Raw genomic sequence first — 22203 nt, 5'->3', positions numbered from 1 at the left:
TTGTATATTCTTGGGAAGCAGGTTATAGTTTGCTTTGTGTATAATCTTAGCTGTATGCAATTCCACCATGTGGTGGAATTTCAGTATCTTTGATTCAATAAATACAGGGTTTGTATGTTCTCTATACCCAACATGATGTATTATTCTAACTGATCTTTTTTGTAACACTGTTAGTGAATGAAGTGTACTTTTGTAATTATTTCCCCATATTTCTACACAGAAACTCAGATATGGTAACAATAGTGAGCAGTAGAGAATATGAAGTGATTTTTGGTCTTGAACATACTTGGCTTTATTCATTATTGACGTATTTCTCGCTACTTTATGTTGTATATTTTTTACATGAGATTTCCAGTTCAATTTATCATTAATCATTATACCTAGAAATTTGGTTTCATTTACTCTTTCAATTTCTATTCCGTCTATTTGTATTTGTGTTTTACTTTCTTTTCTACTGTTACCAAATAGCATTATTTTAGTTTTACTGCGATTCAATGATAGTCTGTTTTGGTCAAACCATTTTTTTAATTTGTTCATTTCTTCTGTTATTATTTGTATTATCTTCTGAGTGTTCTCTCCTGAACAAAACGCTGTTGTATCATCCGCAAATAATACTAACTGTAAATATCTTGTAACTTTACAAATGTCATTTATATAGAGATTGAATAATTTAGGTCCTAGTATTGATCCCTGAGGTACACCACAGGATATATTTAGCATTGTGGAAGTGTGTTCGCCTAGCTTCACATATTGTTTCCTGTTCGTTAGATAACTTCTTATCCAATTTAAGACTAACCCTCTGATGCCATATCGTTCTCGTTTTTTAATTAAAATATTGTGATTGTGTCAAATGCTTTAGTTAGATCCATAAACACTGCTGCCGCACTTTTTTTTTACTATCTATTGCATTGGTAATTTCTTCTGTGATTTCAATTAAAGCCATTGAAGTTGAAACATTAGCTCTGTATCCATATTGGTTCTCTTCGAGTATTCTATTTTTATTTATGAAACTCTCTAATCTGTTATTGAACAGTTTTTTGATGATTTTAGAATATTGTGGAAGTAAAGAAACAGGTCTATAATTTGTAAATAGATGTTTATCTCCAGTCTTATAAATTGGTGCAACTTTAGCTATTTTCATTTTGTTTGGAAATGTACCTGTTTGAAATGATAGGTTACTAATATACATTAATGGTCCTGAGATCTCATCAATAACCTTTTTTATCGTATCCATATCAATTCCGTTACAATCAGTTGAAGTCTTTGATTTACATTTTTTCACAATTTTAACTATTTCCTCCTGTGTCACATTACTGAGGAACATGGAGTTGGAATTGGTATCATAATAGTCCTCAATTGAAACTGGGTCTGGAATCCTTTCTTCCAATTTTGGGCCAATATTTACAAAGTAGTTATTAAAGCTTTCAACTACTTCCTTTATGTTGTCATTATATTTATTTCCGTCTAAGAAGTATTGGGGGTAGTCCCTCTTAGTGCCATTTTTTATAATGCTATTGAGAATGCCCCATGTTGCTCTCATATTATTTTTGTTCCTGTCCAATAATTCACTGTAATATTATTTTCTACATGATCGTAGTATGTTTGTTAACTTGTTTTTATACTTATTGTACTTAACTTCTGCCTCTGTAGTTCTTTGTACTATACATTTTCTATATAGTGTATTCTTCTTCTTACAAGCATTTTTTAATCCTTTTGTCATCCATGGTTGATTATTCTTTCTCTGTTTACTACTGAGTTGTCTCCATGGGCAATGTTTGTCATAAAGTATTATGAACTTCTTTAAGAAATGTTCATATGCTTCATCAACCTCATTTTCATTGTACACATTGTCCCAATCTTGCTTTTGTAGCTCCATTTTGAAATCAATCATCCTCTTCTCTGTGCACAGTCTTTGAAATGTCCTTTTGTCTTCCATGTTCTTTCTGCAGTTTCCATCATATAATTGTAAAAACTGGCAGATGATCACTAACGTCGGTTATTAGTACTGTTATCAAAATCATTAGTAAACATATTATCAATAAGCGTAGCACAGTGTCCTGTGATTCTGCTTGGCTTTGTGATTTTAGGATATAAACTGATGCTGTACATTGTATCAATGAAGTCATCAATAAACTTTTGCTTGTTTGGGTTCAATAAGTCAATATTAAAGTCACCGCATAAGAAAATTATTTTTTTACCATTGTCCATGTAAGTTGCCTTGATCCATTCTTCAAATGTTTCTATACTTGACTTAGGTGATCGGTATATACAACTGATTAGTATGTTTTTGCTATTTTCCTGACATATTTCAATGGTAATACATTCTAAGATATTATCTATACTTTGTAGTTCAGGTTCTTCATCACATACACAGCTACTCCTCCTCCATTTTTGTTGGTTCTGTTAATATAGTTTAGTTCATATCCTTCCAGATCAAAATCTATTCCTTTTTTATCATCAATCCATGTTTCTGTGATGGCGATCACTTTGAAGGGTTCTTTGATGTGATCCAAAAAGTTATTAATATTGTGGTAGTTTGCATACAAGCTTCTGCTATTAAAATGAATAATTGACAATGTGTTGTCACTTTTAATGATGCTATTGTATTGTTCATCTGTGTAATAAAAACAATTATTACTAATGTGGGAAAAAACATTTGTATCTGGATCTATATTGTTTTCCAAATCCTGGTTTTTGTGCTCTTTGTTGCAGAAGTTTTGTAGTTCCATATTTCCTTGCTCAACAATCTTTGATGTCGTTTCAATAATCTCTATAAGTGTAGATGGATGCAGTCCTGAATCTAGGTCTTCTTTTTTAGTCGTCCGTTGCAGCGTAGTAGTGTTGATGTTGAGTTTAGGTGCTTGTTTTCTGTCAGAGTCCATTATCATCGTTGTTGTGGAAGCTGTGTAAACTTAAAATTTGTCCAGGTCTTTGATGTCATTGACAACAATTACTCTTGCTTCTGGACCTCCATTCAGCTTGATGTAGATTTTACAGTTGGCGCTCCAAGTTCCCTGGATTTTTCCCTGCTTTCTCAAGTCGCGTGCTTTCTTGGCGATTCCAGCATTACGTTTAGTGAGATGCTCATTCATGTACACATTTGTTCCCTTCAGCTTCTTTCCCTGTCTCAACAATGCCATTTTAGATTTTCTGTTTACGAATTTCACGAGCACAACTGGAGTGGCGTTGTTGTCTCTTCTGTTCAGTGGGATGGATGTTTCGATGGTATCAATATTGATTTCAATTTCCTTTGATTGCAGAAAGTTGACCAGTTGCTGTTCTGCCGAGACAAGATCCATTTCATCTGGTTCACCTACATTATTCACAGCCTTCGCATAAGATCTTGGTTTAATTCGATGCCCTGTCACGATTATATCATTCATTCGTTTATCCTGCTCCATTTCATCTATGATATTCCACAGCATGTAGTTGGCTTCTTGAAGGGTCTTCATTTGTTGGCGCATATCTTCTTGAAAGGTCTTCCATTGTTGGCACATATCAGAGACTTCATTTTTTCTGGTGATGATTTGAGTTTGCAAACTTTCAATATTTTGCTGCAGACTTTTCACATCTTGTTTGTGTTCTTCCATTGCTTTTTTCAGCTCTTTTTTTATTTCTTTAATTTCTTCTTTCATTTCTATCCAACCTTCTTTTAATTCATGGAGTATTTTTAGTAGTGCTCCTTGTTCCCCATCATGTCCTGTGTCCAGTCTCAAATCTTGGTCCCAGTTGTGTCCTGTGTCGTCTGACACCGAAGATTTCGGGCTTTCCGTCTTCCCTTTAGCTTTTGGCATAGCGGCAGATCGATGACGTCAGTGCCTCTTGTGTCTTAAACGGCAGTTACTTTAGCAACTTGCAGCAGGTTTAACTTGATTGTTCCAACAATGCGTACCTTGTGTTGTTTAGAGATCAATTTGAGGTGTTAGTCTGTCAACTTATAACACTCTGCGACGTTGGAAGCACTTTAAAACAGCTGTAAACTCGCCGTTGTTTTTGGTTGCTAGGCAACCGCTTTGAGTTGCGGTAAGGCGCCAATGGCTTGAGGCAAACGTCTCATCCAACTTGCCTTATTTCAGCGTATCAGTGCCTCACAACTGACCAAAATGAGGTCAAGGATGCCAGGTGACTCTCCTATGGCTGTGATCGCAAATCAGTGGTCAAAATCTTCAGAATAAACAAAAACTCCGGTAGCAAAAGCGGAGCCTTTTTCTTTTGCGTCCTTTCTCATGAACAATGTATGGAATTTGTGCCTACTGGAATGAACCTTTCTGAGCCGCATTTTGTTCTCCGAGCCGTGAAAACTTGTACGTTTGATTTGAAATGCGTGGTTAGCTGCAAGACAAAAGTCAACGTGGGTGTGACACCACGAAGGGTGTGTCAAGGTCACCTTGAAAAGACCAGTTCTGTTCTTGTGGGTGCAGCAGCCACCTTTCCTTGCTGTGGCTGCCGTGCCACGCTGTGTCCACATGGGGGTGCTGCTTCACCCTTACAATAAGTGGACTGTCGCACATAGCAGCAACAAAGGACGACCTCTGCTGGCCATACTTTGAAGTTGTGCCAATCTTACTGTAAGAATAGAAGTTTGATTGAAGACAAACTGCATAAAGGACATGTTTTAACTTTAATTCAAGTGGCAGAGGTAAAAATAAGCTACAAATAAATGACCTAAATTACTAAAATGATTCTCCAAAGTGCTAAACAAAAGTAGCTCCATAATAATACATGTATTAACATGAAGGAAGTCTTTTTTAATGATAATAAATACAAAACCATGTAGTAAAATGATTGAAGAAATGTGTTGACAATTTGAACAAATGTAGCATTTCCTTGTTAGTGCAAATGTATTTCAGTGTGTACCAACCGTAGTATTTGTACACACAAATATTGGTTTGATGTGCAAAAGAAAAGTAAACGTGTGTGGATCTTTACTGCCAAAGTATCCTGGAGTCGTGCAGCTGTAGTCGCTCAAAGACTCTGAACGGAATACTCTGGTTCCACATCCTGGCGGAGACAAGGAGGCAGTCACTCAATGCTTTTAGCTCGGGAAGCGAACCTGTTTCCAATACAACTTCACTTTTTATTGTCAAATCCAATGGCAGTAGCCTCACCAGAATGTTATAATAATAATAATAATAATGGGGCCCTTTTTGCAAATTACAGTAATGCACTGTAAAAACAACAGCTGTAGATTTTACGGTAGAAACTCCCCCAAAACTAGCAGCTGCCGCCTTCCATAAAAATAAAACTAGTACTGCTTTTCAATTTACAGTAGTTCGGTGTAAAAATAATGATTGCAGATTTTGCAGTGAAAAACGTGCAGCTGTCGCCAGAATTTTGGGGTAAAAATAATAGTATTTTTCCAATTTACAGTAATGCACTGTAAAAACAGCTGAAGATTTTACAGTAAAAAAACAAACCAAAAACTAACAGCTGTCGCCAGAATTTTTCCATAAAAAAACCCTAGTACTGTTATTTTTAAATTACAGTAGTTCAGTGTAAAAATTATTGCAGATTTTACAGTAAAAAACTTGCAGCTGTCGCCAGATTTTAGTGTAAAAATAAAAGTACTATTTTTCAATTTACAGTAATGCACTGTAAAAACAGCAATGGATTTTACAGTAAAAAACAAAACAAAAAAATAACTAACGGCTGTCATCAGAATTATTCCATAAAAAACACTTGTTCTGTTTTTTTTTATTTACAGTAGTTCGGTGTAAAAATGATTACAGATTTTACAGTAAAAAACTTGCATCTGTTGCCAGAATATTAGTTTAAAAATAATAGTACTATTTTTCAATTTACAGTAATGCACTGTAAAAACAACGGCCGTAGATTTTATGATTACAAAAAAACAACCAAAACTAGCAGTTGTCGCCAAAATTTTTTCATTAAAAAAACACTAGTACTGTTTTTCAATTTACAGTAATTCCATGCAAAAACAATGACCATAGATTTTACAGTAAAAAACTTGCAGCTGTCGCCAAAATTTTTTCATTAAAAAAACACTAGTACTGTTTTTCAATTTACAGTAATTCCATGCAAAAACAATGACCATAGATTTTACAGTAAAAACTTGCAGCTGTCGTCAGAATTTTAGTGTAAAAATAATAGTACTATTTTGCAATTTACAGTAATGCACTGTAAAAACAGCGACCATTGATTTTACGGTAAGAAAAAAACAACAACCCAAAAACTAGCAGCTGTCGCCAGAATTTTTCCATCAAAAATAACACTAGTACTGATTTTCAATTTACAGTACTTCGTTGTCAAAACAATGATTGCATATTTTACAGAAAAAAACATTTGCAGCTGTTGCCAGAATTTTAGAGTAAAAATAATAGTAATATTTAGCAACTTACAGTAATGCACTGTAAAAACAATGGCCGTAGATTTTACGGTATTAAAAAAAACAAAAAAAACCTAAAAACTAGCAGCTTTCGCCCAAATTTTCCAATTAAAATAATTGCTGTACCATTTTCCTAATTACACTGTAAAAATGAAGGTAGACTTTATGGTTGAAAAAAAAAAAAACGCCAGCTGTCGCCCAAATTTTAACGTTAAAATAAACATAGTACTGTTTTTCATGTTACAGTAATTCAGTGTAAAAACAACTGTAGATTTTTCCGGAAAAAAACGACACGAGCAGCTCACTCACCTGAATTTTACCATAAAAATAACATTGGTACCATTTTTCAATTTAAAGTAATACAATCAAAATGTTAGGTTATTTTTTACCGTAAAAGCAAGATACTTTTAGTTCCAGAGTACGTTGATACAAATGCAGTTCGACTGACATGTACTTCCTCTTTTAGTTTAAATAACGATAGCAAGTGAACGAGTTTGCAGACGAGTAACCGTGAGTTCCGATTCTGACGGGCCGACGGCGGGGCAGGACACACTTTGGCCCTGCTCAAGATGGCGGCCAGGAGGCGGAGAATGCGGTGGAACGAAGAGGGAGCGACGCCGCAGCAATCGAGATCAGGTGCGTGGCTCACACACCGGCTAACAATCTGCCTATCTCTTCTCAGTGTATAAAAGGGGAGAAGGAGGAAAGATCAAGGGAGGAGAGGTGGACGACGACACGGCAGCTGAAAAGCAGACCGGAGCGAGCAGCGGAGGAGGAGCTGAAAGAGTGACCGACCGACATTGCAGCTTTATTGAAAAATAAAGTCAAACCTGTGCGAAGCGATGTCGTTCGTGAATGGTCCTCGCAACCCACACGACGACGGCAAGAGTCGTTCACAATGGGATTTAAAAGATTTTTAGCATTTTTTTTTTGTGAACTTAATTTTTTTTTTGCAGCAAAATATGCTGACAATTTTACTGAAAACATTTTGGTACATAAAAATTCAATGTACAAAAATCAGTGTAAAAAAGTCAACTGCAAAAAAATATTCAGCATGAAAAAATTCTATGTCAAAAAATGTGTTGCTTCAAAATGCAAGATTTACCTGAGGTAAATTAAGACTGACGCACTCAATCCTGTCTTAGAAACAGCGTCAGTTTTAATTCAACGGAAGTGAGTATTGCTTTTTGAAAAGGTAAATGTTTTTTTTACACTGACATTTTTTTTACACACATTTTTTTCACCCTGAATTTTTATACACTGATTTTACACACTGAATTTTTTTTACACTCATTTTTTTTGCACTGAATTTTTATAAACTGAATTTTAAAACACAGAATGTTTTTACACTGAATTTGCATACACTCATTTTTTATACTCTTTTTATTTTAAAATACAGAATTATCCATCCATCCATCCATCCATCTTCTTCCGCTTATCCGAGGTTGGGTCGCGGGGGCAGCAGCCTAAGCAGGGAAGCCCAGACTTCCCTCTCCCCAGCCACTTCGTCTAGCTCTTCCCGGGGGATCCTGAGGCGTTCCCAGGCCAGCCGGGAGACATAGTCTTCCCAACGTGTCCTGGGTCTTCCCCGTGGCCTCCTACCGGTTGGACGTGCCCTAAACACCTCCCTTGGGAGGCGTTCGGGTGGCATCCTGACCAGATGCCCGAACCACCTCATCTGGCTCCTCTCGATGTGGAGGAGCAGCGGCTTTACTTTGAGTTCCTCCCGGATGACAGAGCTTCTCACCCTATCTCTAAGGGAGAGCCCCGCCACACGGCGGCGGAAACTAATTTCGGCCTCTTGTACCCGTGATCTTATCCTTTCGGTCATGACCCAAAGCTCATGACCATAGGTGAGCATGGGAACGTAGATCGACAGGTAAATTGAGAGCTTTGCCTTCCGGCTCAGCTCCTTCTTCACCACAACGGATCGGTACAACGTCCACATTACTGAAGACGCCGCACCGATCCGCCTGTCGATCTCACGATCCACTCTTCCCCCACTCGTGAACAAGACTCCTAGGTACTTGAACTCCTCCACTTGGGGCAGGGTCTCCTCCCCAACCCAGAGATGTCACTCCACCCTTTTCCGGGAGCGAACCATGGACTCGGATTTGGAGGTGCTGATTCTCATTCCGGCCGCTTCACACTCGGCTGCGAACCGATCCAGTGAGAGCTGAAGATCCCGGCCAGATGAAGCCAACAGGACCACATCGTCTACAAAAAGCAGAGACCTAATCCCACGGCCACCAAACCGGAACCCCTCCATGCCTTGACTGCGCCTAGAAATTCTGTCCATAAAAGTTATGAACAGAATCGGTGACAAAGGGCAACCTTGGCGGAGTCCAACCCTCACTGGAAACGTGTCCGACTTACTGCCAGCAATACGGACCAAGTTTGACACTGATCGTACAGGGATCGGACTGCCATAATAAGACAGTCCGATACCCCATACTCTCTGAGCACTCCCCACAGGACTTCCCGAGGGACACGGTCGAATGCCTTCTCCGAGTCCACAAAGCACATGTAGACTGGTTGGGCAAACTCCCATGCACCCTCAAGAACCCTGCCGAGAGTATAGAGCTGGTCCATAGTTCCACGACCAGGACGAAAACCACACTGTTCCTCCTGAATCCGAGGTTCGACTATCCGGCGTAGCCTCCTCTCCAGTACACCTGAATAAACCTTACCGGGAAGGCTGAGGAGTGTGATCCCACGATAGTTGGAACACACCCTCCGGTCCCCCTTCTTAAAGAGAGGGACCACCACCCCGGTCTGCCAATCCAGAGGTACCGCCCCCGATGTCCACGCGATGCTGCAGAGTCTTGTCAACCAAGACAGCCCCACAGCATCCAGAGCCTTAAGGAACTCTGGGCGGATCTCATCCACCCCTGGGGCCTTGCCACCAAGGAGCTTTTTAACTACCTCAGCAACCTCAGCCCCAGAAATAGGAGAGTCCACCACAGATTCCCCAGGCACTGCTTCCTCATAGGAAGACGTGTTGGTGGGATTGAGGAGGTCTTCAAAGTATTCCTTCCACCTATCCACAACATCCACAGTTGAGGTCAGCAGAACACTATCCGCACCATACACGGTGTTGACAGTGCACTGCTTCCCCTTCCTGAGGCGGCGGACGGTGGTCCAGAATCGCTTCGAAGCCATCCGGAAGTCATTTTCCATGGCTTCCCCAAACTCTTCCCATGTCCGAGTTTTTGCCTCTGCGACCGCTGAAGCTGCACACCGCTTGGCCTGTCGGTACTTGTCCACTGCCTCTGGAGTCCTATGAGCCAAAAGAACCCGATAGGACTCCTTCTTCAGCTTGACGGCATCCCTCACCGCTGGTGTCCACCAGCGGGTTCTAGGATTACCGCCATGACAAGCACCAACTTACTTGCGGCCACAGCTCCGATCAGCCGCCTCGACAATAGAGGTGCGGAACATGGTCCACTCGGACTCAATGTCCAGCACCTCCCTCGTGACATGTTCAAAGTTCCTCCGGAGGTGGGAATTGAAACTTTCTCTGACAGGAGACTCTGCCAGACGTTCCCAGCAGACCCTCACAATGCGTTTGGGCCTGCCAGGTCTGTCCGGCATCCTCCCCCACCATCGCAGCCAACTCATCACCAGGTGGTGATCGGTAGAAAGCTCCGCCCCTCTCTTTACCCGAGTGTCCAAAACATGAGGCCGCAAATCCGATGACACAACTACAAAGTCGATCATGGAACTACGGCCTAGGGTGTCCTGGTGCCAAATGCACATATGGACACCCTTATGTGTGAACACGGTGTTTGTTATGGACAAACTGTGATGAGCACAGAAGTCCAATAACAAAACACCACTCTATTACACTGAATAGTTATACACTGAAATTTTTACACAAATTTTTTTACACTGAATTTTTATACACTGATTTTTTACACAAAGTTTTTACACTCATTTTATGCACTGAATTTTTATACACTGAATTTTAAAACACTGAATCTTTTTACATTGAATTTGCAGATACTTTTTTTACACTGAATTTTTTTTACACAGTTTTTATACACACATTTTTTACACATACTTTTTTTTCACATTCTTATACACTGAACTTTAAAACACTGAATTTTATACAAAGATTTTTTTACACATTTTTTAGACTATTTTACATTCAATTTTTATACACTGATTTTTCATTTTAAAATACTGACTTCTTTTACACAGATTTTTTATCTAATTAATTTTAAAACACAGAATTGTTTTCAATGAAATGTAATGGAAACACATTCAGTTCACAAAATTAAAACGCCCCCCCAAAAAATTTGTGACATAAATTCAGTGTAAAAAAAGCTTTTGTCTTAAAGTCACAAATTAACTTACAGACTTGACTAACTGGCAGGGAGATTTTATTTTGAGGCAGCTACATCTTCCAAGAGGCCAGACCTTGGCAACTTTATTTAAAGGAAACACAACTTTTCTCACCTTAAAGTCTTCATTTGTTTACACTCCCTTAGTTTAACTGCCAAACACTCCACACCAACATCTGACAGCTTGTTGTATTTTACACTGTTGAAATAACACAACTTCATATCAATAATAACACTACTACACATCTTCATTTCACTGATTCTACTCAACAAAAACCCCCAATTTTCTTCACCTGATTACTCAAAATAAAACATGACTTTCTTACTCGAGGTCAGTCAGGGAAGCCAGGTGAGGGAGGACCGTGGATAAACTGGAGGCTCCTTGGTCAGAAATCACATTGCTATAAAGGCTGGAAAAGACAAAGAAAGGGATTAGAAAACACACAACTCTACTGTGTCAACACTAACAATTGTGTGTGTTGTTTGTATTTCTACCCTAGTGGGATCACCCACCTGACATGTCACTCATGCACAAAATCCCTAGAAAATGGCCCCCTATTAGGCCCCATGCTTTGTTTTCATTTTTTAAATGGTCTCTTGGGAGGGCAATTGTCATGATTTTAAGTGTGTAAGTGTGTATGACAAGTGGTCAAACATAGGTACTTCAGTGTGTGTACTGGTCCCCACATGGTCATTCCTGACATACGTGTGTGTGTGTGTGTGTGTGTGTGTGTGTGCGTGCGTGTGTGCGTGCAATAACATACATTAAACAGTGCAGGTTGGGTAGATCCTTTAGTGTGGTCACCAGTTTTCTAACCCCCTTGTCTCCGATATAATTCTGGGACAGACTGTTAACCACAAAGCACAAAAACTCTGTTTTTAGTCAAACATGCACATTGTTCAGAGAAAGACAATAATCCTTCATGGATCACTATCACAGGATCTTCAAATAACTTCAGAACTCCTCAGTTCAAGTCTATTTCGTTTATGTAGCACTTGACCACAAGAGAAGTTATGAAACAGGTCTAGAACCGTGCTCTCCGTGCGTTAAAGAGAACCAACTAAACTCTGTTCGGACAAGCACTTGGCGACAGAGGCAAGGTAAAACTCCCCTTAGGGAAGGACGCTGGGACTGATCTCAGGTTCTGTGGGGTGGCCGTCTGTCTCAACCAGCACAGTTGAACTAGGACAGAGGGGTTCAGCAATTGGAGAAGGGATGAAAGACAATGGTCATAAAAAAACAGGGCTATTCTGAAGCGAGGCCCTCATTCTCGAAATAACAATGGCGGCACACTGTTTTCATACTATTTACTTGTACTTGTCCACTTAAGTATTTTACCACAAGGCGTATTGTTCCTAAATAGAAATACTTTAAAAACAGAAGAAAGTCTCCATATTCTGGACTTTACTTAACACTATTGCTAGCCATGACTCCTGCTAAGCAAAGTCAGGCAGTGGGCTGCACTGACTGCTGTGAGGCACACTTCCTGTCCCTTACTTTAGTTAAAGTGCACCGATTGTTCAAAACTGAAGGTTTCATTAAAAAAAAAATCAGAGAAGAACAGTGGCAACTGGCTTCAACACAGCAGTGTTAAAAACTCAGGTGTTGAACTTCACTCCTCTTTCCTGACATCATGGAATATGATTTATCACAATCGGCATCTCGCCTTTTACACTTCCGGTACTACCACTTAAAGTTTACATCTCAATTCCGTATGGGCTATTCAACTGGGGGAATCGATGCAAAATAGGTAGTGTGAAAGGGACTGTTTTAGTTTAATTTGACTCCAAATTTACATTGGAATGATCTCCTGTCTACAAATTCCTAATCCAACATGTCTGAAAGCGAGTAGGAAGAAACTGAGCTTAATTAATCCTACCCTGTTGAGTCACCAATAAATAATTTGACCTCTTAGGTCTAATATACACAACTCACAAAACATCTATGGGCATTAGGGCACCCAGCCAGACCCCAGGAAAAACACAAAATACACCACAGACAAACCCCTTCAAATCCCCGAACACACATGCCCAGACAACCAATTCCCCAGAACCTCTGCCCTCCAAAAAAGTACTGTGTGATCCATGAGTGGACCGACCAAGCCCACTTGGAGTTGGCCCCTAAACAGCATCAACATCTTGGCCCCTTGAGACCAAGATGAGTCTCAACGGTCGAAGTATCTCGCCTTGCTTGGCCACGACTATGACTTAATTCTCGCAGTCAGGAAATTGGTTGAAGCATCATTTGAGAGGAGCATTTACTTTTACTCACTTGAGTACCTCCAGAAAGGAGAGGGAGGCAAGGGCGTCAGCCAACTTCTCAGCTCCTTCGTCTCCAATCTTGTTGTCTTCTAAACTGAAGGAGAGAAGTATCACTTCATGTATGCATTAAGTCGAAACCAGATGTAAAGCTGTGTATTACTCTAGGTGCTGGAGATCCTGCAAGTTTGGTAAGAACTCCCAAAGCTTGGGGATAGCCAGGGGCCCTCGCTCCGGACCAAGCCTAGAAGGAGATACCTATTCAGAACTACTTTACAACTAACTCAACTCGTTGAGCTACTCACTCAAACTCTAGTTTGCGTAATCCCTTGATGGCTGGAACTCCTCCTTCCAGGATGGGATCAGGGTCTTTGAGACTAAAGACAATAGAAATGTGAGGTCCTTGTGTGTGTGTCACAGTGTACTTCATAGACCCATGTGTAGTCACTTACCAGTCTGACAGCCTCCTGTTTATATGTATATTCACAAGCTTTGCCAAGTGGTCTATTTGACACACTTGCATGACTTTGAGAGGGTGGATCTGGAACTTGGTCACCATCTCTTTTAGGAGCCCCCTTTCACCACTCTGCTCTAACTGCTCCCATAGGGCAATGACATCAGCTATGCATGCTCTAAACAAAAACACACAAAACTCTCATCGTCATTTGTGTATTCTGAGGTGTCAGGTTTCGTGAAAGCTTTATTTTGGTGACCTGTACCAACTGATACCTGTATGTGCTGCAGCAGCCCAGACCCACTAGAGACCTGATTCCTGAGGTCTGAATCCCAGTGTTCTGTAGATCTAAAGAAAAACGTTTACGCCGATGCTCAGTCTTTTCAAGAATCTTCTGCACGGTATACACATCTGGCGGGCTGAGTTGAACGCTGTGAAATGTTAGGGCTTCAGGAAGGTTTGCTACCAGATGACCGACGAGCCAAGCCTCTCCATTGTCACCGCTCTTGTTGCTCTGTGAGAACTCTGACTCAAAAACATAGTGGCATGCCTCCAGGATTTGTCCTGGCGTCAGGTCAGCAAAGTGCAAACCCCAAAGATACCTGGTTACTAAGTCCAGCTTTTTTGGGTTTATGTCAAGATGAAGCCTGCGATGCTGGGTTCTGGGAAGGAACGCTATGCCAACCACAAACCGCCGAGTCAGCTCTTGCACCTCTCTTTGGACACGCCGATGTCTCTTTGAGCCGGACCCAAAGAGGATGTTCCGGATGAAGTAATTGTAGTCGCAATTTCTGGGGAAAGAGAAACGTGAGTTCAGGGCAAAGACACTCACAGAGGTTGTAAAACTGACATTGTTGGTGAAAGGTGGTACCTTGCCTTATGTACGCCCTTGTTGACGGCAAAAAATATTGCCAACAAATCTGTCTCAGTAATTGTATGAGAAAACTGTAACTCTTAATTGTGTAACTTAAGCTTGAAGTAAAGCTAATGAGATGATTAATTATCCGTAAATAAACAAGTCCTACCTTGAAAGGGACATATGGACTCCTGCCAGGTAACACTGTAGAAAGGGGTTAGCCCAAAGCAGGATGAGGTTGTTACTCAAGTCCTTCTTTCTTAAATCTACATGTTGATTACTCCTTCCTTCTGCCTCTTCTCTTTCCAACGCCACTTCTTTCTCTGCTCCGACTCCTTCTTCCGTCTCGCTACTTGAGAAGACAGGTCTTGCTCTCACTTGGTAAGAAAGGAAAAGTCCCCACCTGAGCCCAAATGTCTTCAGTCGCAGGCATACTTCAGCGGGTAGGATAGAAGAGCTGGCCTTGACTCCTTCCCAGGCCCAATAACTTAATTGGGAAAGCAACACTCTTTCCTCTGGCCCACCAACTGTCCTATAATCAGTTTCTTTGTCCCATTTTTCCTTTCTCCCTCGTTTTCTTTTCACCAACTTAGCTTTGCTTGAGACTTGTACCAGGTCTTTTTCTGTTGACTGTTGTAGTACTTTAGTTTGATCCTTGTCCTGAGTTCTTAAATCCCGGATATCACTTTTCATTTTAATACAAAGTACCTGATGGCAGAGCTCAGTTATAGTTCTTGGAAGGACCTGTGAAGCGTTGGAGTGTTCCAAAACCAAGCACACCAGTCGACAAAGTCCAGGATTCCAACACAGGTGACGGAGGTAGCTAGATTTTTCTAAGCGCTTGATAGCGTATTCTCTGAGATCAGATTCCGAAAAGTACCTAAAGAAATAGTTCTCTATACAACTAAGGGTAAAGCCACTAATCTCCAAAAGACAGTCCAACCGCCTCATTATTTCGTAAGCGGTGCCCTTCGGTCTGGCAGAAAGCAAAATAGTGCAGCCTGGAAGAAGGATCCTTTGAAGGATGGCGGCGTAGAGCTGGCTCATCGTACATGACTTTGTTTTAATGTCTTTCTCTAATACAGCGTAGTCCTTTTCTTGGCCTTGAAATAGAATGTCATAGTCCCGAAGTTCATCAAATCCATCAAAAACGACAAGCACACGCTTGGGCGATGCAAGAATTTGAGTGTACACTTCCTTGGCGTCGATGCCAGCAGGGACAGAGGTGAAGTTGTCGAGAAGGAGGGTCTGAAGACTGAAGGAAGGTTCTGGTAAAGTGACAGCTTTGCCACTCAGCAAAAAAAGAAATTCAAATTGTGGAAGGCGGTCTCTGGACCAGTCTTGACATAGCTTCTTGATCAGGGTTGTTTTCCCCATGCCGGCATTGCCCAGCAACAGTATGTATCGCTTGGGCTTTTCTCCACTGGAGTTCTCAAATATCTATCAAGAAGACAGAAATTTCAAAGTATTCTTTATAATCATGATTGCTGAATGATACCTTTTTGAAGTGTACATTAAGAGAAATACATACCTCATTCAATTTGAGCAATCGTTTTTGTCTGTCAATATCTCCAATGGCCTTCAGCTGTTTGTTTATGCACTTTCTCATGTTTTTACGTGAGCCAAACGTCTCTCTCTGGAACACGTGGGCGTCCACGTAATGAGAGGTCAAACGTAGCCCCGCCTCCATCTCCTCACAGGTTCGATTCATGTGGGCTTTGGCCATCTGAATGTAGATTTTAATGTTCTCTGAGGATTCTGAGAATGAAACAACTTCGTACCAGTCAGGTTGTCCGCAGAGTTACAGCACATTTCTTGACAGATGAATCGACTTACGTGGAACATCAATCGTAGGAGGACACGGTTGAACTTTGGTTGATTCATCACCAGGACCCTCCTCTGAAATGTAGGCATGATTGTTTATAAGGTGCCAGTACTGATGATCCATTTACCATAATTGTCATGTGCTGTGGTCTGGATTATGTTTTGTTATTTTTTGGACTCCATTAGTTCCTGTTTGCGCTCCCTTGTTTGTTTTAGTTTCCATGAAGACTGATTAGTTTCTCCTTTCTCATGTGTTTGGATCACGCACCTGCTCTAATCAGAGATTATTATTTAAGGCTGTCTTTTTCAGTAAGTCTGCCAGGCGACGTTGCTAAGTTTTCATGCCATAAATTCCTGCACTGTATTGTTGCTTTCATGCTCTGTTGATGATCTGTTTATACCATAAGTTCATGCCGCTTGTTTCATGCCACAGTAAGTGTTGTTTGTTTTTTGTCCATAGTTTACGCTAAGTGTTAGTTTTTGTTTCTTTCGCTAAGTTGTGCCTTCGTCTCATGCGCCTTTTTATTTGTTCCTTCTTTTGAGTTTGAATAATTAGATAAAGTTCCTACCTTCAAGCCGTGTCCATTATAGTCCGATTGCATCCCGGGAGAACAATCCTCACAGTAAGCTGCGAAAAAACCTCCGTCATTACAGAATGTCGCCAGCATCTTGTTTTCCCGCAACGAATATGGGGGAAGTGTTATGTGCCATGGAGCGCCAGGACCTGATGTGGGATTCCTAGCGGCAAGTTGATCCTGTTCAGCTCCACCTGGCCCGGGGATGGCGCCGCAGTGCCAGAAGCCGTCAGGGAAGGCTTCCCCGAGCCGGCAGGACGCGTCGTTCCCGGAAGCTTCTCCTCCTCCGGGCTGAAGCAAGCTGCAGACAACCCGGTCGCGCCCTGATGACGTCATGCTGCCGCCTGGTAATGACGTCATGGACCCGGATTTTTTTGTTCTTAATTCTGCTTTTTTTATCAGTCACCCCTAAAAGACTCTAATTCCATGACAAAATTAGAACATTATCAAGATATGTTTTTAAAAATCAGAGCCAGTCAGTCACAGTCACATCCAAATTTCAAAGCCCCGCCCACATCGCAGACTTTTTCCTCTGGTCCTCCCACACAACCGCAGGGGCGGAATAGAGGAAGACTTTTTGGACAATTTAAAGGGGAGGAGTCTACTCTCCTCCTGTCCTCCCTCCACCCACCCCTAAAGACGGTTCCAGACCACAGGGAGTGGGTCTGGTATCCGCTCCTGGGAGCTGGGTGGGGCTGGGAGCTGTGCTAAGCGGGTGGCTCAGCTGCGGCCAGCCAGGCAGCAACCTCTGGCCCGGCCACCACCACCGCTTCTTCAGCGTGCCAAGCTGCAGCCCCCAGCTAGGCCACCTTCGTCAAATCCAAGGCTAACGACCCTACCAGCTCCAACGCTAGCACCCGTCCAAGTACCACGCCAAGTTCCACCATGCCAAGTTCCACCACGCCAAGTTCCACCAGGCCAAGTTCTCCAGTCGCAGCTCCACTACGCCAAGTTACGCCAGTCGCAGCTCCACAACAAAAAATTCCGCCAAATTCCGCCAGTCGCAGCTCCACAACGCCAAGTGCTGCCAGTCGCAGCTCCATGACGCCAAGCCTCGCCGCACCACGCCAAGCTTTTCCGCACCATACCAAGCCTCGCTGCCTGCCGCACCACGCCAAGCTTTTCCGCACCATACCAAGCCTCGCTGCCTGCCGCACCACGCCATGCCACGATGACGACACGCGCAGCTTCCACGCCTGCCACGATGACATTGCGCGCAGCTTCCACGCCTGCCACGACAACGACGTGCGCAGCTTCCACGCCTGCCACGATAACGACGCGCCCACCTCCCCGTCGACCACGGTTGTGGCCGCTCCCTGGTCATCCGCCACGCCAAGTGCGCCCACTTCCCCGTTGTCAACGCATGTGGTTGTTCCCGGGTCGCCCGCCTCAGCAGGTGCAGCGGCGTTCAACGCGTCGCTGCCACCTGACTCTCCCTCACTGGATTCAGGGACACTTGGTCTGGCGACTCACCACCAAGTCCCCCCGCCACCCACCCTCCAATGACTCTTGATCTTGCTTTGTTTTTTGATTTTTGGACATCTGGTATCTGTCCTTAAGGGGGAGGGGGCTCTGTCATGTTCTGTGGTCTGGATTATGTTTTGTTATTTTTTGTTAGTTTTTGTACTCCATTAGTTCCTGTTTACGCTTCCTTGTTTGTTTTAGTTTCCATGACGACTGATTAGTCTCACCTGTCTCATGTGTTTGAATCACGCACCTGCTCTAATCAGAGATTATTATTTAAATAAATGATAAATGGGTTGTACTTGTATAGCGCTTTTCTACCTTCAAGGTACTCAAAGCGCTTTGACACTACTTCCACATTTACCCATTCACACACACATTCACACACTGATGGAGGGAGCTGCCATGCAAGGCGCCAACCGGCATCCATCAGGAGCAAGGGTGAAGTGTCTTGCTCAGGACACAACGGACGTGATGAAGTTGGTACTAGGTGGGATTTGAACCAGGGACCCTCGGGTTGCGCACGGCCATTCTCCCACTGCGCCACGCCGTCCCTAAGCCTGTCTTTTTCAGTTAGGATAGGATAGGATAGATCTTTATTGTCATTGCACATGTACAACGAAATTTCATTTTTCATTTAGTCTGCCTGGCGACATTGCTAAATTTTCATGCCATTGATTCATGCTCTGTATTGTTCTTTTCACACTCTGTTGATGATCTGTTCATACCATAAATTCATGCTGCATGTTTCATGCCACAGTAAGTGTTGTTTGTTTTTTGTCCATAGTTTATGCTAAGTGTTAGTTTTTGTTTCCTTCGCTAAGTTGTGCCTTTGCCTCGTGCGCCTTTTTTGGGGAGAAGGACAAGGAGAGCAAGGAGAAGAAGAAAGAGGGAGAAGAAGTGGAGGAGAATAAGAATGAAGAGGAAGGAGAAATACAACAGTAAGAAGGACGAGAAGGAGAACAAGAAAGAGGGGGAGAAGGAGGAAGATAAAAAGGAGGAGTAGGGGGAAAAGGAGGAGAAGAGGAGAAAAAGAAGAACACGAAGAAGAAGGACGAGGAGGGGGAGGAGGAGAGAGGGGAAGGAGGTAGAGGAAGAGAAGGAGAGGCGGATAGGGAAAGGGAGGAGAAGATGGAGAAGGAGAAGGAAGAAGAACAGCAAGAAGGAGTCGGAAGATAAGAAGGAGGGCAAGTTAAAGCTGAATCATAAACCATGCATCTTACTTTATTCTGAATTAGGAAGCTCAAAGAGAGCACAAGTGCTGAAATATACAACCATCCCATCAGTGGGCATGCCAGTGAGAGCAGACATTGTAAGTCACTGTTTCATGTTGGCTTTTGAAACGTTTAGCAGTAGTGCTACATGCTAACCCTCCAAGGCTTTGACTAAGTCGGACATTAGTGCTAGCAAACACAAAAAGTGCTCTTTTTTTACTGTTGTGTTCATCAAGTAGTGTTTGTTGCAATCAATGCACCTGGGAAATAAGTTAGGGTCATGCCTAAAATATGACATGTAATCATGAATATTCATGTTACTACTGTACAAAAATACTTACAGCGTGCATATAAAACCTGGTTGGCAGTTTTTGAATGTTCTTGCATTGTGAGTCGCTTCTTACTAGCAGTTTTTCACTCTTTAAAACCCACAGAAAAGAGAAGAACGTGTGTGTTCTTGTCTTATGTGAGGGCTGTGAAACTGCATCCTAAAAGTGTAGTTGTCCATCAACAACAACAACAACACACATTAATTGTCACAGTCTTTCACACCTTTGCTTCAGGAAAAGTGAGATTTTGTCTCATTTATGGTGTTTAAATGTTGTTTCATATGTTACTTTGCATAGCAACACATGTAAAGACCTGACCAACCTGGGCTGGAGGGTGGTGGCTGCAGTTGACATGAAGAATGTACTGCAACACACAATACCAGATCATGACAACAACATTACCACAATACAATATATACTTATCTGTATACATATTCCCAGTGTGAACATTAAATATCTTGTCTTTGCAGTCTATTCAATTGAATATAAGTTGAGAATCATTGTATTCTGCTTTTATTTACCATTTACACAACATACCACATATATATATATATATATATATATATATATATATATATATACATGGTACCTTGTGTAAATGGTAAATGTGTATATATATATATATATATATATATATATATATATATATATATATATATATATATATATATATATATATCCATCCATCCATTTTCTACCGCTTATTCCCTTTCGGGGTCGCGGGGGGCGCTGGCGCCTATATATATATATATATATATATATATATATATATATATATATATATATATATATATATATATATATATATATATATATATATATATGTGTGTATATGTGTATATATGTGTATATATACAGTTGTGATCAAAACATTTCAACCCCCACACAATTTTGGTGTTTTAGCAAGCTGGACATTTATTCCGTATTTTGTTTGTATTCATATCAAATAAAGATGCATTAAATAGACAAATGCAACTTGAATTACAACATTATATTTTGTAACATACCAAACAGTGTCATTTCTCTTAATATCTCATTGACAAAATTATTCAACACCTTGAAGATCATAACTCTTAAGAACAGAATTTAAATAAGGTCTTTTCAATCAAGTGTTGAAAACACCTGTAGAAGTGATTAGAACCATAACGAGCAACAATTAAACTGATTGAACAAGACTGTGACGCTCAGCTTCTTGTAGATGGTCAATGGTGTATTTGCAACATGGTGCAGTCCAGGTAGTGGTCAAAGAAGTCAAGAGAGGAGGTAATTTCTCTTCATAAGAAAGGATATGGATATAAGAAAATAGCAAAGACATTACACATTCCAAGAGACACAGTTGAGAGCATAATTCACAAGTTTAAAGCTAAAGGCACAGTGGAAACTACCTGGGCGTGGTAGAAAGAGGATGCTGTGTGCAACTGCTGTCCGGTATTTGAAGCGTACAGTGGTGAAAAACCCCCGGGCAAGAGCTGAGGAACTACAACAGGACATTGCCTTGTGCCTTGTGTCTTGTGCCTGGTAGTCAGAAGCGGGGTGCGCCTGGGAGTTCTGGCATGGAGGCCTTCATCTCGTAGTGCGCGCCTTATTGTCTGGGCGCGCACTACGAGATGAAGGCCTCCATGCCAGAACTCCCAGGCGCACCCCGCTTCTGACTACCAGGCACAAGACAAATAGACTCCAGTATGCCAAAAATCATCTGGACAAACCCCAAAGGTTTTGGGAAACTGTTCTATGGAGTGATGAGACAAAAGTGGAACTCGTTGGGCCTATGAATCAACGTTATGTCTGGAGGAGAAAAAATAAAGCTTACAAAGAGAAGAACACCTTGCCTACTGTTAAGCATGGTGGGGGGTCAATCATGCTCTGGGGCTGTTTCTCTGCCTCAGGTACCGGGAATCTCCAGCGCGTTCAAGGCATTATGAATTCTATTTCCAACCAGGATATATTAGCTGCAAATGTCATGAAGTCGGTGACGAAGCTGAGGCTCGGGAGACGTTGGACCTCCCAACAGGACAACGATCCCAAGCATACCTCCAAATCAACATCAGAGTGGTTGCAGAAGAAGGGCTGGAAGACTGGAGTGGCCTTCACAGTCGCCAGACCTAAATCCTATAGAAAACCTGTGGTGGGACTTGAAGAAGGCAGTTGCAGCACGCAAGCCCAAGAATATTAATGAACTGGAGGCCTTTGCCTAAGAGGAATGGGCTAAAATACCCGTAGATCGTTGCAAGAAGCTTGTGTCCGGTTATGTATCACGTTTGAAGGATGTAATTACTGCCAAAGGTTGTTCTACTAAGTACTAAAGATGCATGTAACTAGGAGGTTGAATCATTTTGTCAATGAGATATTAAGAAAAATGTCCTTTTTTGGTATTTTGTAAAATACAGTGTTACAATTTAAGTTGCATTTGTCTATTTGACACATCTTTATTTGATATGACTATGAACAAAATACGGAATAAATGTCCAACTTGCTAAAACACCAAAATTCTGTAGGGGTTGAATAATTTTGATCACAACTGTATATACATACATGG

The 22203-nt window shown here is 41.6% G+C and overlaps 1 protein-coding gene across 7 annotated transcripts in view; it reads right to left on the bottom strand.

Annotated features, from left to right (window-relative positions):
- Positions 1 to 4602: 4602 nt before the first annotated feature.
- The window catches only part of ciita (class II, major histocompatibility complex, transactivator), a 51734-nt gene continuing 34133 nt past the window's right edge, over positions 4603 to 22203 (bottom strand). For 4 of the 7 annotated variants that reach the window (XM_061905867.1, XM_061905869.1, XM_061905868.1 and 1 more), the window contains 13 exons: positions 19990 to 20031; positions 16098 to 16160; positions 15793 to 16019; positions 14431 to 15701; positions 13681 to 14196; positions 13404 to 13583; positions 13257 to 13328; positions 13115 to 13195; positions 12965 to 13048; positions 11457 to 11540; positions 11019 to 11102; positions 10808 to 10891; positions 4603 to 5001 (listed from right to left, as the gene is read on the bottom strand). In XM_061905867.1, coding sequence (XP_061761851.1) covers positions 4926 to 5001; positions 10808 to 10891; positions 11019 to 11102; positions 11457 to 11540; positions 12965 to 13048; positions 13115 to 13195; positions 13257 to 13328; positions 13404 to 13583; positions 13681 to 14196; positions 14431 to 15701; positions 15793 to 16019; positions 16098 to 16160; positions 19990 to 20031 — 2864 coding nt within the window. In that variant the 3' untranslated portion in view covers positions 4603 to 4925. Of the gene's footprint in view, positions 5002 to 10807; positions 10892 to 11018; positions 11103 to 11456; positions 11541 to 12964; positions 13049 to 13114; positions 13210 to 13256; positions 13329 to 13403; positions 13584 to 13680; positions 14197 to 14430; positions 15702 to 15792; positions 16020 to 16097; positions 16161 to 19989; positions 20032 to 22203 lie in introns of those variants that run through there. The other 3 variants (XM_061905871.1, XR_009807470.1, XR_009807469.1) reach the window with 3 other exon arrangements.

Source organism: Nerophis ophidion, linkage group LG07 (genome assembly GCF_033978795.1).
Source record: "Nerophis ophidion isolate RoL-2023_Sa linkage group LG07, RoL_Noph_v1.0, whole genome shotgun sequence".
In the NCBI taxonomy this organism is placed as follows: Eukaryota; Metazoa; Chordata; class Actinopteri; order Syngnathiformes; family Syngnathidae; genus Nerophis; species Nerophis ophidion.
This window is presented reverse-complemented; position numbering and strand designations above follow the sequence as displayed.